The sequence below is a fragment of the Penaeus japonicus genome, unplaced genomic scaffold (assembly GCF_977035675.1).
Source record: "Penaeus japonicus unplaced genomic scaffold, GWHDUDI00000001_assembly GWHDUDI00000027, whole genome shotgun sequence".
NCBI lineage: Eukaryota > Metazoa > Arthropoda > Malacostraca > Decapoda > Penaeidae > Penaeus > Penaeus japonicus.
The window spans coordinates 22,502,174-22,518,414 of record NW_028234429.1 but is presented as its reverse complement, the minus strand read 5'-3'; the positions used below and the strand labels follow the sequence as shown (position 1 = coordinate 22,518,414).

The following is a 16,241-nucleotide window of genomic DNA, read 5'->3' as shown; positions in this document are numbered from 1 at the left end:
TATAAATAAATATTCAATCAAGTTATCCTTTTTCAATCTAAGAAAATATTTAGCAAACACCTCACAAAGGGATAGGGACAGATAACCCATTAAGGACTGGCCTATGCAATTGACATGGGGTTGCCTTTCAGTAGGTTTGATAGAACAAGGAAGACTCAAAACCATTTTTTCTGCCCAACTCAGGTTCATTTATACATTAGAGTCCTGAAAATATAACCTCTATTCATGGAACTAGTGTGTGGTTGACAAAACCTTTTTATTGTAACAAAGAAAAATAAAATATTTACTATTAACTCCTTCTCCTCCTCAATCCAAGTGCCACTCTGCAAAACAGCCAAATTCGCAGTGGCACCTCATATGCCTTGCATATGGTAAAAAATGCTCATGCCATCAATGGGTTGCCTCTATCCTCAATGGTTTAATATGGACCCTAACCCAGTGACTTATCACTCTATGTCTGGCAACTGCTGACACTTTTAATAATAAATGCAGTAATGATCACATAATCCTCATATAAATAGAATGCAATATTATGAAAAGATAAACAAAGATCTCTACTGCTAAGTCTGATTTCACCATCAGTGTAATTTAAAAAATTGCAATGACAGGGTGAACCTTTCTTTGTTTTTTTTCAATAAGAAAATACTTAAGAATTTTCATGATACTTATGCCATTAGTGGCAAGAAGCAGCCTATGTGCAAAGCAAGAAAGACGAGACAAGTTTGAAATTAACTAGAAAAAAAAAATCTGTATAATCATTAAAATATATGAATTGTTGTACAGGTTTTCCAGTGAAAATAAATAAGAACATTTATGATAAATATCATTTCACCAAATTTTATTATCCCCAGTTCCCGGTATTAGACCTCACATCAAGTAAACTGTTCCAGTCACTCAAGTCATAACATGAGCTTTCACATTATTTAAAAAGAGAGTAGTCTTCAAAGCCATTCACAACTGATAAGCATAAATGAATTATCAAGTAAGATAAAGTCACTTGGCCCTTGAACCTCTTGTGCATAATATCACATCAGTCTCACAAATTCAAAGGTTGGATGAAATAACATAAAAGAACAACCGTGCACGCAAACAGATGATTTTACTCACCGTGTGATTGTTCAGCATGAACTGAACCTCCTCAAGTTTCACAAGTTTACGCACACTATTGTAACTGATGGAAAGGTCTGACAAAAGCGTTAGGGTTCGAGTCAAAATCTGCTCACAGTGGCCCCAGTACTTCAAGTTAGTGATGCTGAAACAAGAATTAGGGAAAATAGTTAACAAATCATTCATAATCTGAGGCAACCTATCATCATTAACAACATGCACCATTTCGAAACTCTGACAGTGAAGGAAACTTACATTTTTCTCACAAAAACAGCTAAGACCATAGATTCATCATTCAGCCCAAGTATTTCTGAGAGGCGGCGATAAAACTTGGAAGTTTTGTGGACCTGATCACCAACATAAATCTTGCGGAACTGCTCAAAAAAAGAGATTGTGGCTAACTCAAGGCGTTCACATCCTCCTTGTGGTAGACATGAGTCAGTCAGGTTCATTAGTTGTAGTACTCTGTAAAGATATAAGAAATTGCATTACTTTCAACTTGACCTGGTAATTTAAATGGCTATGATAAAATATTGAATTTCACATTAGCTCTAAATATTTGCATCCTTATAAATGATTACCTGCAAACTAATTCTCCATCCATTGCATCATGATCATCACTAGTGTTGAAGGACACACGACCACCTATTGCTGATCCAATCATATAAACCAGCCATGTCAATTGTCCTTTAAAGAGAAAAAGATATATAAAATCATAAAATATTTATGATAATAAATAGTAATAATAATAATGATGATAATAGTAATAAAGAAAACAAGCTCGACAACAAAACTTATCATTAATTTGAGAAGTAACATCATTTGCTATTTTAACACCTGTAACTTTTACCACTTTACTCTAATACAATATTACCTTCTAAGATTGCCATTTCCTCCATGGAGTGCTGCTGTGAACGGTTATTCATTCGTGCAGATATATGTTCCTGGTATCGCTGGGCTGTTTGTTCAAACAACTGCACCAGAAGTGCACAAGTCTTTGCATACTCACATCGGCCAATTGTTGATAGCTGTGAAAATATTTTGGCTTATTGTTTTGTCATATCAAATACAAAAAATAAATATTTTCCATTATCATAACAAATGTTCTAGGAACTATGGTTAAATGAAGCTATTTCTATATCAATAACATTACCTTCAAATCAAAGATTACATGGTACATCGACTTTCTATGCTTTGCTTATTTATAGCAACATGGCTTAACCCATTCACGCCGGGGCGGAATTTCGCCTACTCCCGATAACGCCGGGAAGATTTCAAGCGCGCAACCGTTCGTGCCGGGGTGTTTTCCCGCTGCGCGCGGTCGCTCTGACGCTCGCAGAGCGTTTTTCACCCACCCTATCCTTATGGTTTGCGTGATTGCGTCTAAAGTGTAATCATGTGTAGAAAGTAGTGCTATGTTCAGAGGATGTATATCAGTCGAAAAAGATGTTATAGCACTGTTTTTTTAGTGTTATTCTATTGAACTTTTTCCATATTCTTTACTCCTATGTTGTAATACCAATGGGAAGTGGAAGCATTCTTCTAGTGAGGTAACAAACATAGTTTTTTTTTTCAATTTTTTTTTTCTTCCTAAACGAAAAGAAAGAGAATATGAACAACCATACATGTGCATACAAGTGAATGCAAGTAACAGCAATGTTTTTTCAAGTGTCATTTTCTTTTAGTGGGGCAACAAAAAGATGTTATATAATTTTTTTTTTTTTTTTTTTTTTTATTCCTCGGCCAATTACAATTGATTTTACGATAGTCTTTCGACTCAGATCATCATATTCAACAAATCAGAAACAGAAATCACCATGCCGTAATCAAGATTACGTATGTACCTGAGACGTCATTCATATTACGTTATATCCCATTTTCTACTATTTAGAAGGATAAACTAAAGTAGCTAAGACAAATCAAGTATGAAAATCGAATTGTACTAAGAATAATCTATCATTCTAATGCGGACGTTTCAGCACGTCGCTACTGGCCTCCCGGCGCGCGGGCCGAAAATGTAGCACGTGCCAGGACGTCACCCGGGTCCGGGGCTTTTTTCGACCACGTGTCAGCACGTCAACCGGCGCGAATGGGTTAAAGGGTAAATGTATGTTACTGTAATTCTCAATATGACTAACTGATGGAAATCTATTTATTGAGAGGGAAGTGAAAGAAGAGAGGGAGACAGAAGAGGAGAGGAGCCAAGAGGAAAACACAAAAAGAGAAGGAGAAAGGAGAGAAGAGGAAAGGAGAGGGATGGTGAGGTAAGAGGGCTTGAGGAGAGGGGGAGACAGGAAAGGAAGGTGCAACAGAGAAATAGGGAAAAAAGGGAGAAAGGACGAGAGGAAAGGAATAAAACAGGAGAGAAGAAAACTCCCAAATGAAAGGGAAAAAAGGGAGAAAGGACGAGAGGGAAGGAATAAAACAGGAGAGAAGAAAACTCCCAAATGAAAGAACATTAATCATATACCTGTAAGTGAACATGCATTACCATCCTTTGAACACAACAAGAGAGGACCATAAACAATTCAACAAACACAAACCTGGTCCAGTTGCTGCTGGATAACCGTGACATCATCAAGGGGGTCATCCAGTCCTTCACGAAGCACCACACTCACACTCTCTAACCGGGATGACACATACGCTCTCACAACTTCTGGTGTATAGGTTTCCAACAGATGTGGTTCAGTTGCCTTTGGGATAGGAAGCATATTAGTTAAAACTAGTAATTTTCTTGAAAGATAAATCTGTGATTGAATCATTTTGATACTTTTTTCTGGAACAACTGCACAACAACAACAAAAAGACATGTAATATAATAGTTTACCAATATGTATGACTTTGGTTTAACTTATGAATTAATAAAGAAAATTAAAACAATCAAAATACCTTCATATATGGCACAGATCCCACCATTCGCTGCCATAGGGACAGTAGGTAGTGCACACTATTGGGAGCAAACTGCCACATGTTGAGGGACTCCACAGTAAATTTTGCAATCAGCTGGATGGCATCTGGATAATGTTCAACAGTCACCAGCTCCCCTAGCTGGTAATTGCTTTTCAACCTTAGCAGCAACCGACAAAATTCATGGTAGTTGGAGGGGTCACTCAATCCCTAAAATGAAGATAAATAATTATGAAATAATACTTTTAAAATCCTATCAAAAATATAAAAATCACAGATTTACTCAATATGTATAGAAATAGATCTATTATCAATATACAAAAAATATGTAAGAATTTAATATAAGTCAGCTTTAAAGAATTACAACCTACTTGCGGGTTCTGAAGTATATTTCTAACTCCATTGACTAGCTGTGATAGAAACTTGGCTCGTTCTTCATTGCTAAATAAAGTACGCCTCACAGAGGCTATCTGGACCAAACAAGATAATGCCTGCAAAAGTACACAAACAAATATGTAAACAAACATGCAGAAGAATTTAAAAATTCATATGAGACTGGGCATCAAAAAGGGTTTCACTCTCTTTAAAAGGTATTTCAACATTGATTGACAGACAATCTATCATTTATTGCCAAAACACAGCATATTCATAAACATTTTAACAAGATTACAACCATTTCCAGACCTTAGGAAAAATAATCATATTTCATATTTTTTCTTTCAATAACGGTTCACAATCAAAGGTTAATGGCATACCACTGGTGATAGTGAAGCTGGTAAGGAAGCATAAAGATCAAAGAAAAGTTGAACAGTAGAAAAGTCAAGGAATGCAGGTCTCCACGATGTGGGTATCTGAACCGTGCCCAAATCATCACTACTCTCATCCACTGAGGTGCCAATAAAATCAAAGGTGAGGCAGTTGAGAGCTGGGGAGAAAAGAAGGACAAAATTATAATAACATGTCTATGTAACATTAGACACTCAAGTGATTTTACAATGACAAATGGCTAATTTGATGAACATTGTAAACAGATAATTTTCCTCTTGGTAACTTACCTAAGCGAAGAAGATGAGTCATGAGCCCATGCTGACTCTCATCATTGAAATTAAGTGTCTTAGAGTTTTCAAGCGCAGTTCTAAGCAGTGTACAAGAAAGCTGGAAGATATCATACAGTTGAGAGTCCCTGAAAGAACTCGCAATTTTGCGATGCTTGGTCAAAGACTTATTGGCATCAGACTCCGATATTTGGTTCATCTCGGCAGTTAGCTGGGCTAAGAGCTGCACCCCAATGACACAGTGATCCACTGAGCCCTGTCAGAAAGAAAATATAATGGTAATAAAAATATCATAAGTATTCTTATTGCTGAGATTCTAATTTTAAATATTCTTTACAAAGGAAGCTATGATATTTAAGCTGTTAATGCCTGGTGACAATATATCACATCAAGTGGTGGCAGGACCAGCTACCGGGGATGAGATATTTTGTCATGGCTATCCTCCTGGCCAGCATGCCAAGTGATTGAGCACATAGCACTTGGCCGCAGCCAGAGTGGGAGAATAGCCCCAGACATTAGGCTTATGCATTTCGACCATTTAGAGCCAAAACAGCCCTGTCAGTAATGGATTAATGAAGATAAGACTATTTGCTCCAGGTTTACATTTCTTAAGATTTCAAACTTTTGCATACCCTGTCAATACCAGCAAGAAAAAAATGCATATTTCAGGTACCACATGAATCAAATCTTTAATACAGTATAGGCAACAATGCGAATCTCTTTCTATACACCATGATTTCTAGCAAACAATTTAAGAAAACACCTATTTTTGTGTAAATATCAATCTGTTGATCCTGGAAGTGCATGTATACATGCACTGTTCACTGCTTTTTTTCTTTCTTTTCTCTTTTCTTTACACAGAAATAGCTCCACAAGTACTTAGTGACTTATCTGACCTCACCTATCTGTTTACTCTACTCACTGAATTTCTGGGGTAATAAAAATTTCCTTTACTCTTATCATTCAAAATATTTACAAATATAATAACTATCAGTATTAAAATTAAAATAATCAATAACAACAACAACAACAACAATAATAATAATAATGAAAATAAAATGCAATTAATTATAATGGCAATAAAAACTATTTCCTTGAAAATTCAAGAAATTGGTTAAACAGGTCATGTCACATGGGCCTAGTAATTGAATTCTTGTTGACTAAGTGCTTGTGAAGCCATAAATGTGTAATAAAAATAAATAAAACAAAAGCATAGTGGATAGTGCATGTTTCCGGTATCAATGGGTTAAATATTTACCCTGAAGGAGGAAGGATGTAGATTTTTTGTATATGAAAGGGGCTCAAAAATTACACTACTACTTCAATTCACAAGAACCAAATACCTGCAAAAACTGAGAAACATCTCCAACAACATTTCTGAAGGCCCATTCTTCTTTGTCCAGTCCATCAAACCAGCCTAGTTTGGTGATGCGTCCAAACAACACCACAAGTCCTTGAGTTACATAGTGAACCAATTTGGGACGTGTGGCCAAGTAATTCAACACATAGTTGCCTGGAAAAGGAGACATGAGACATTAGTCATGAACATATGGATAGGTGAACTTTTATAGCAGTATAGTTGAAACGGAGTTCCTGGGCATTCATAGCCCCGCCTACCTGATGACATCATGTCAATGCTTCCACCATTCATGCTGTTTCCCATCAAACACAGGCACACAAAAAAACTCACTACGAACTTCAGTCAACAGTGATTTATAGGTACTTGCATCACTCAGTTATTTAAATCTACTAAATCATTTCCAGCAATCATTTATTACTGGTATTTATAAGCGGTGTAAACACCATCAGATTTACACATTTACATATGTGTGAAATGAATTATATCAATCACCTTTTTCCCCCCTCTTCCATCTATCTATCTGTCTGTCTGTCTGTCTGTCTTTCTGTCTGTCTGTGTCTGTCTGTCTGTGTCTCTCACTCTTCTGATTCAATTTGATTTAACCCAAACCAAACCAACCTCTTCATTTCACCTATAGTAGTAATTTATATTGCTAAACTGGAGAGCAGCAAAATCAATGTAATTATATTCAGTGCTGTAAGTAATCTACTGTATTAACCCATTGCCGACGGGGGATAGATTTGCTTACACAGGCTCCAGGATGAGTTTTATTTCTGATCGAGGCAGCTTCTGCAACATAATTTCATTTTTCCCACTCCCTATTAGTCACTCATTGTAGAGCTAGAGACATTTTTGTGTTTTGTTTTTTTGTGTGTTTTACTATTTTTAGAAATTTATATCTGTCATATCACAGGCTCCATCAATTCTGCAGTTGACTAAAATTGTAGTTCAGGGTCCATATCAACTCATTTTTTTTCTTTACACTCAATGTGATAGAAGTATTACTATTTTAGGGGGGACAAAAAAACAACTTTATTTTTTCGTATTTCTGTGCTGTCACAAACAAACACGAAACTTATAACCATCCAAAATGAAGAGGTTGGGAAGAGGAAGGAAACTTGTGCTTTTGACAGTGAGTGCCACAATAAAAGGCATCCATACTGGCACAGGGTCACATTGTATGCATTGGGCATGGTGTGAGTCACCTTCCTCCTCTATTTCTGTCTGCACATCTTTCATCTGCGGTACTTTAGAGCAAGAGGTCGGCAACTTGCGATGTGCCATCACTCTACAGAGACAGTGCTTGCTAGAGACCGTAGATGGGTGCCATTCAAGGCTCTCTCTCCTGCTGGTGCTAGAAGAAAGTGGTGCCATCTAGGTTTTGTAAGTGAGTTGAAAACCATTTTGCTTATTATTACGGCAGTTATAATAATTATGACTGCAGTTGTCAACATCACTCACTCATTACTTATAGTACAATAAAATAACATAGTGATCCAGAATCCCCGAACGCCATGACGCCCATTGTCAGGCAAGAGGTCCTGCGTCATGTATGACGAAAAAACACGTCATCCGTCGTTAACGGGTTAAACCAATGCACAATCCAACAAGCACTTGAACTAAAATTCATCCACATTAACCCATTTGCCTCAGCTGACATGTTATCACATCAGCGTAACATTTCACTCTTCCTGGGTTACGTCCTAGAATGTCACAATCTCTCCCTCAAAATAAATATATGTATACATATATATGCACAAAAGCATAAAACTCAAAATTGTATAGACACATTTTTATTTGCTTTTGAAAATAATGTAAGCACTAAAGATTCTGATTAGCACCCTGTTGAAATGGGCAGGTGAAGAGTGCTTATAGAGGTGCAATGCGGCATCACGCAAAGAGAGATTTCGCACTTAGTCACTGCTCATGCTTGTTATCTAGCCGGCATTACACAGATATAAGCCCCAATATGAATGTGTTTAACTAAATGTTCACATACTCAATATTCATGAAGAATCAAATTAAGCTTTAAAAATTGTTTTAAAAAATTACCTTTATAATCTTCACTTTGACAATAGTAATTTCCTTCTTTTGTGCATAAGAACACATAATATTAGTAAATGATAAATAATTTTTACAAACTTATGGGCTAAGAAGAGGGGGGCAATGACAAAATGGGTACTCAAATAACTATTAACACATTCTTTTTGTATAATTAGACAAAATATTTGAAAATACATCAACAGTATTTGTATTTTGTTTGTATTTTATCTGTGTTTGGGGATTAAAAGTGTCAATAATTTGTATCTGCATTTGCATTTGGATGCTTTTGACCCAATCCCTGGTATCCACACCCACAAACCATTTCAATGACCAAAATTATTAACGCAACAGTTGTATCAGTTATATAAATAAAATGAACTTCATATATTTTTTTTGTGAAGTGTTCATATAATGTTCTAAAGAGAAAATGGTAAAATATCCTCTTCAAAAAAGGAATATAAATAACACATTATAAAAAAGGCTTATCAAAATTACCAAAAGTGTCTAAGGCATTTCTACATATGTGAATCCAGTAAAGTCTGAAAGAGTTTATCATATGCACACATTATAGAGTAGGAGGAGTAGGATAAAGCACCACAACTTACGTATATCTATTCGCTGCTGGAGCGAAAGTGTACATGGATTCCTCGATACAAGCTTAGTCAGTGTAGTAGCTGCTAAATACTGTGAGTACGAAGACTGTGCCCGGTCAAGGAGCATCTGGCACTGAGTAAGAGTCGCAGCGCCCTGACCGGACTGGAACTCCACGAGAGCCTTTTCTGCCTCTTGCCGGCGCACTCCATCACTAGCCTCGTGGAGTTGCTTGCACAACAACTCTAACTTCACCACCTCCTGAGGACCCATAAGTAACACATTAACATTCAAGTACAAGAAAAGTCCTATACTACAGTTTTGCTGAATAAAAAAGTAAATCCCATGATTTTTACTCATGATGAAAAGATATTACTATTATATTCATAAAAAGGAAAATATCAAAGGCATATTCTTTTGTCATCATCATGAATTAAATTTAATTCACCCTCATTTGACACTGCATAACAACATCTGCAAGAAAAAAAATGTTCAAGGTTACTGATTTTTCACAGTAGGTTGGATGTACATGAAATGTGTGTATGGAAGTATGCACATGTGTATATCTATGAATGTGCGTGTGTCTACATTTGTGCACATGTACATACACAAATACATGTTTATATCCATTATTGTATTTTTCCTGTTTTCTATCTATAAAGAAATTTAAAGAATAATTCAAGTAACAGTCACATTACAAATTTCTATTTAATATTGAATATTCTGGACAAGGTAAATATAAAGTATAAAACAATGTTAAAAAATCAATATTAATATCTCACTGAAATACTGATCAGAAAACTATGTTTACTTAATAGCTTTTATATTCTCAGCTACCTTTAATTGACTGTTACTCTTTAAAATATCACTTGAAATATAATTCTGGAAAAAAGAAAAGAAAATGATCATAATAATGCAACATATTAAAAGCATAAAACATTGTATGAAACAACACATGGCTACAATAAAATACAATATCTTTAGAAAACTGAAGATAGTTCCTTCAAACATATTCCTCTTACTTGCTTTTTCTTATACTTGCAATATAAAATGTGTAAAAACTAGAGCAGGAGAAAGGTGTGCTAAGCAGTATAATCAAAATAACCTCATACATCCTCTAAATAAAACAAGTCTACAATATATATACATATACATATATATTACATACATTACATATATTATATGTATATTACATATATTATCTTTACATTACACCTGTGCGTATACATTACACATATACATACATATTACATGTATGCATACATATTACATGCATGCGTACATATTACATGCACGCGTACATATTACATGCATGCGTACATATTACATGCATGCGTACATATTATATGTATACATCATATTACATGTGTGCATATGTATGTATGTATGTATGTATGTATGTATGTTTATATATATATGTGTATGTATGTATGTGTATATATATTTATTATATACATTATAAATATATATATATATATATATATATATATATATATATATATATATATTTATATATATATCTATATATACATATATATTATATACATATAATTTTTCTTATATATATCATATCATTATATTATACTATATTATATCATACTATATTATATATATTGTATATATATATATTTATTTTTTCTCAATGTAATGTTCTTCTCATAACCAAACATATATATCTAATTAATAATAAGACCTGGCACTTTTCCATTCAATACACAGCATGGAAGACAATAATGTATAACTGTATCATATTTATAACAATCACACTAATAGTTCAACATCAACAGTAATTGATTTTAATCAGTGTTATTCATAAATTTCCTCAATCTTATCTGACATTATCTGATATATAATTCAGTATGCATCGAATACATTGATATGATCTAAAAATATCCTTACTATCAAATATTTGATAAAGGAATCTCAGTCAATCATGGGTAAGGAGTATAGGCCTACCTCCCTCCAATAATTTGATCCTGGAATTTACTGTCTAGAAAATCTTGCAACAGAAATTATCAATTTCCCAGCATGATGCCATATTAGTATCATTGTACAAAAGGGGCTAATGATTTTACAAACAATACTTATCCCTGTTAAGTGTTGAAAGCAAATACACTTGGTGAATAAACTAGTAAAGACTATCTACTGTAATACGGAGTCACAGGTTCTTATTGCATTCTTTGGAGGTCATCCATTGTCAACATTATCAGTCCTATACAAAATGTAGTCTCTTTAGCAGAGGCTCTCCCTAATGAAAGAATACTTTCAGAAATGTTGATTTCCAAATAAAATACTGACTGACCTTTTTAGAAAACTTCAAAATTATTCCTGGGTTGTTAACCCCCTGCCTCCATCACACCTTTTGTTAGATGTTGTAATCATGGATGACCCCTAATCAAAATTATGCTTATGTGTAATCATACCTCTTCCAGAAACATTTAGATCATGTCATACTAGAATCGTAACTGAGGTACTCTAATACATCCTCTAATTACTAGCATCAAGTGGTATTCAGAAATGGCTTCGAAAGACCTTTGACAGTATCCTCTGTATTGTTAACAACTGTGACAAAGTACTGGTTTGTTATTGTTTATGACAAAGTCTGTTTGATTACTCATTTTTTACAACAGATTGAACTTTAGTAGTCCAGCAACTTTTTAAAACTCAGGATAAAGATTTCAATTTGACGCTCATTAGTTAGTATGACTGTGGCGCATCAACTAGTACTTGCCTGTGTCACCTTGTTTAGTTCTACTACGTCATGTAAGCCTGAGCCATATTTACGGCCATGCAAATTTTATTAGTATCATTAATAAATCACAGAATGTACATTTTTTCCATTTTATACCCTAAGATTTACTATTGTGGTAAATCCACTTCTTCAACATCTATCTGGTCTGAAGCTTGCAGGCCTAGTGAGGTTCAACCTGTCTTACGATTTTATGGAAATTTTTAAGTAGTATGTGTATCTTACCATAAGTGTATAGTAAAAAAAACACTTGTAATGGATACAGTACTGCTGATTTTTTTTTTTTTTTTTTTTTTTCAAGGCCTATTTCACATTCTTATTTTTCTAAAATATATAACTTTTTTTGGGGCATATCAACGACCTTATAAAACTGAAGACAAATAAAACAAACAACACAATATAAAAAGACTGAATATGGTAACAAAATATGCTTACTACCACACTACAAGTATGAATTGAACCTGTAATGTTGGTAATTAATTTAAAGGTTTATTCACATAAAAAACTGGTAAAGATGAGGTTAAAGTGACTGACTATGTTTCATCTTCTGTCTAAATGAAACCAAAAATATTAAATAACAAATGAAGTCTTGTAAACATTAAACAACTTTTCGTACTGTAAATCCTACAAAAAATCTCATACGAAAATGCACATAAAAGCAAACACAGATTGGAGTCAACACTGAAATACAGTTGGTCTTCATTATCCAAGAAACAAATAAAAACAAAAACAAAGAAAACATGCTGACCAAGAGTAAAAACCCCTTTCACAACATACAGTACAACATAATGTAGATGGCAGAAATGTTAATCATAACAAAATTAAAATTAAAAACAAATTCTGAAAACCAAGTAAATCTTGAACTGACATTCACAATTTTAGGTCTTAATTTGAGGCTTGAGTAGCAAGGGAGCACTAAGTATATCTGGGATATCATCATATTCTATGAATCTGCCTTTAACCCAATCCCGACGGGCCCAGCGATAAGTGGAAACCCCCTACGCCGGGCCTATGCAATATTGCATCGGGAACGTCACACTGGTGTGCGCCCCATCATCGGGCATTTAGCCGTGTCACACGGGTGTAACGCACCGTCGTCAAAGGGTTAAGAAGAGCTGGACTCTTAATGAGGCTAGTTTTTTGGACAGCATATTTTACTAAGACATTTGGAATTTTTACATCTTTTGTTAATAAAGCCCCTACTGTTTGATTTATTTGTAGCAATTCTGCATTTACACACAATTGTTTTATTTCATTTGGCATATTTTCAATCAGCTTTCATTTTAATCCTGCAAATGTATTTGCTGTAAACAAAGTCTACCAATATATTCCTTGATATACTTTAGACCATTCCTAATACCCAGGCAACAACAACAACATATGTTATCACCACAAATAGACAAGACAAGTGCTCTAAGTACACAGATAGATGCTTCCAGGTAAAATGCAAGGCAACTTGACTGACAAAGATCAAGAGACAAACATCTGTCACAGCTCAACTGAAAATAAATAAAATCCAACCAGTAATAATGTACACCAAGCTAACTGGATACTGAGCCATATCGGAAAATAAAAATCTTGAAATAAAGGATTAAATAACAGATTTAAGCAGTTTTTCTTGATGTATCAGTTTAGAAAGAAATGAACATCTAAATTTGTCCATTGGTAGCCTCTACAAATCCTTCACAGCCCTATCATCTAGATAATTCTGTATGTGCTTAAAAAAAAAAAACATATATTATTATTACTTCCATATATTTGTTTAAATGAATATTTGAAGGAAAGTAAAACATCATTAAACATGTATATTCAGCGCTTAAGTAACAACACAATATTTCATAACATCTCATATGGAAAGGATATCACCACCACATCCATTTTCACACCATGCCATTCCTAACCATATATCTACAAACTTTCATTCACATTTAAACAAATCATTCATATTTTGGGTAGAAACATCAGATATTAATGGGGCTAAGCAGTGCGTAAATCAGCCTGTCATGGATTCTGAAAGAAAAAAATGTCACGGATGGAAACACACGACTAAAAGAGATACACAAGCTTCTTGGCTTACTGCTACGATAAGTTTCTTGTCTTACAAATACAAGATCATACAGGGAAACATGAGAAACTGACTATAGCAGCAGAGTCAAGACAAGAGTATCCAATAGCGGGAATCCATGCTCATGAACTACTTTGTGTTTGGAAATGTAGTTACTGTGTGTCTATAGATTAAGAAGTCTGTATCATAATTACTCTACAAGTCTACTTGTACCATATGTAGTACATGCCCACAGTTCAAGCTTGTATCCCATTAAGATTTTCTGTTACAAAACTATACCTTTTCTTGCATATACATTGCTTTTAATGGCTGTTCCAAGATAAATTCTTATATAATGTATTATTTTGAGGTGATTTGATGTTAGCATATTCAATTGATGTTTGTTTTTGCTTGTAAATTATTCACTTTTTTTTTTATCTCTCTTTCTCTTGAGGAACCATGTTTTACATTTATTGTATTATGTCCCATTATCATCATATTCTGCATCTGAAGTCTTCATAATCAAAAAGAAAGTCACATTCATAATGAAAGTGCCCATTTTGAGGATTGGCTCTTCTTCATTCAATAAGGTATAAATAAAAGTCCTATCTTTTTCTTAGGATTTTATACTAATGTTTCAAAATATACAAGAAATATATCCAACCTAGGATGAAAAAATTCTCTTTCTGTGCCCCCAAACTATTCTGCCTGAAGGTTTTTGCAATGCCAATCTAATGCAGTATCTCCTTTTCAATTGAATAATGTACTGTTCTAGATGTTCCAAAAACCAATCAAGACTGACACTGAGAACCAAGGTTTCCTTTTCATCACATATTTCAAAATCGACTTGTCACTCAAGCGCATGTTTTCCCAAAACTTTCCAAGACTTACTGAACAAGAAAAAAACTTTCCTTTGCATGAAATATCACTATTCATACTACTTATTTATATTTTTATCCCTATGACTGATGCATTTCATCTACTTCCTTATAGTCTTGAAAACTGAAGCTTATGAACAAAACATAACTTGTAGCTGACTAATGGAAGATAAAATAAAACAAGCATAACCTGATATCAACAAGTCAAAAGGAAATATATGTTGACAAGCAATGTTTACATATTTCTAAAAAGCACCTATTAAAATTTTCAATAATAAAAGTATTCTAACGTGTAAATTAAAGCCTTTAACTAATTGCTTTCATTAATGAATTGTTTTGCACTCCAAGTACAATATGAAAATAATCATCTTTATGCCAAAGGAGGGAATTAGTATTTGTAAACATTTTACAAATGTGTTTCTTGGAATAACTATCAGGGCATTTTTCACAACATTTTTCAATAATGGAGGCAAATAAACATCTTAATGATAACAATAATGGCTTACAATTAATGACAAAATAACTTTGTACCAACAGGAAAAACAATCGGCAAAACCATCAGAGTCTGAGCACAGAAATAGCCTTTTAACAACTTTTTGTCTGGTATAAGTACTTGTTTAACAATCAATAACAATGCTTAATATAAACTCACTAATCCAAGCTTTCAAGCAATGAATTGTAATGAAGGCAGTTTATGGAGATGCAAATATAACTTGCAACAAAAAAAGACACTACACCCATTTCATTCCTATAAAAACTTCATACATCTACTTTCAATCCAATATTTACAATAAAATAAGAGCTCTCTATACATGATGATACAGTAAGAGTATTTCAACCCATATCAACATATCTGCACTCTAATGTGATGACATTATTCACAAATCAACAGGTACATCTTTCTAAAACTAAAATTTCACTCATCACTAGTCGGATGAATGTTCAACCAAAGTTACACCAGTATTAAAAGACTGTAACTCTTTATATGGCACATCTAAATGAGATTCATAACTATGGAGATGTACTATACAAACATTTTGTTTACAAACTTAAAATTACTTATTACTTATATGTTAGTTTATAAAACAAAAAAATCAGAACTTATATGATTAGAGGGATAATTCAATTAAGAATATAAATATTGATGAGAATTAAACAAAAAAATATATATATACTTTATATCAAATATATATACCACCCTCTTTGTAAATTTTGTTGTTTTCCACACATCCCAAAATAAAAAAGTTAATCCTTAACATAAACTTCTCATGCACATGGCAAGTATATAAGTTTTTATTTCCACGCTTACAGCCTAGAAATTCCCATGACAGCAACGGATAAGCTTTTTGGTTTTGTTTTAATTTCACTCCAAAAATTTGTTCTTTTAATATAAACTATATATTGCAGGAATAATAAACTTTTTCCTTTCATTTAAATGAAGCTATATATAAATAAATACATAAAAATGGAACAGGTTAAAAATGAAATAAATAAATAATAAATAATA

The 16,241-nt window shown here is 33.7% G+C and overlaps 1 protein-coding gene across 12 annotated transcripts in view; it reads right to left on the bottom strand.

The window, feature by feature from the left end:
• Ranbp16 (Ran-binding protein 16) overlaps nucleotides 1-16,241 on the bottom strand; it is a 37,520-nt gene that overhangs the window by 14,287 nt on the left and 6,992 nt on the right. For 6 of the 12 annotated variants that reach the window (XM_086552768.1, XM_086552767.1, XM_086552773.1 and 3 more), the window contains exons 2-12: nucleotides 9,078-9,324; nucleotides 6,413-6,582; nucleotides 5,070-5,325; nucleotides 4,770-4,939; nucleotides 4,386-4,505; nucleotides 3,997-4,224; nucleotides 3,651-3,800; nucleotides 1,982-2,135; nucleotides 1,689-1,794; nucleotides 1,363-1,572; nucleotides 1,108-1,252 (exon numbers count right to left, since the gene is read on the bottom strand). In XM_086552768.1, coding sequence (XP_086408894.1) covers nucleotides 1,108-1,252; nucleotides 1,363-1,572; nucleotides 1,689-1,794; nucleotides 1,982-2,135; nucleotides 3,651-3,800; nucleotides 3,997-4,224; nucleotides 4,386-4,505; nucleotides 4,770-4,939; nucleotides 5,070-5,325; nucleotides 6,413-6,582; nucleotides 9,078-9,324 — 1,956 coding nt within the window. Of the gene's footprint in view, nucleotides 1-1,107; nucleotides 1,253-1,362; nucleotides 1,573-1,688; nucleotides 1,795-1,981; nucleotides 2,136-3,650; nucleotides 3,801-3,996; nucleotides 4,225-4,385; nucleotides 4,506-4,769; nucleotides 4,940-5,069; nucleotides 5,326-6,412; nucleotides 6,583-9,077; nucleotides 9,325-9,511; nucleotides 9,538-16,241 lie in introns of those variants that run through there. The other 6 variants (XR_015192381.1, XR_015192382.1, XM_043005355.2 and 3 more) reach the window with 2 other exon arrangements.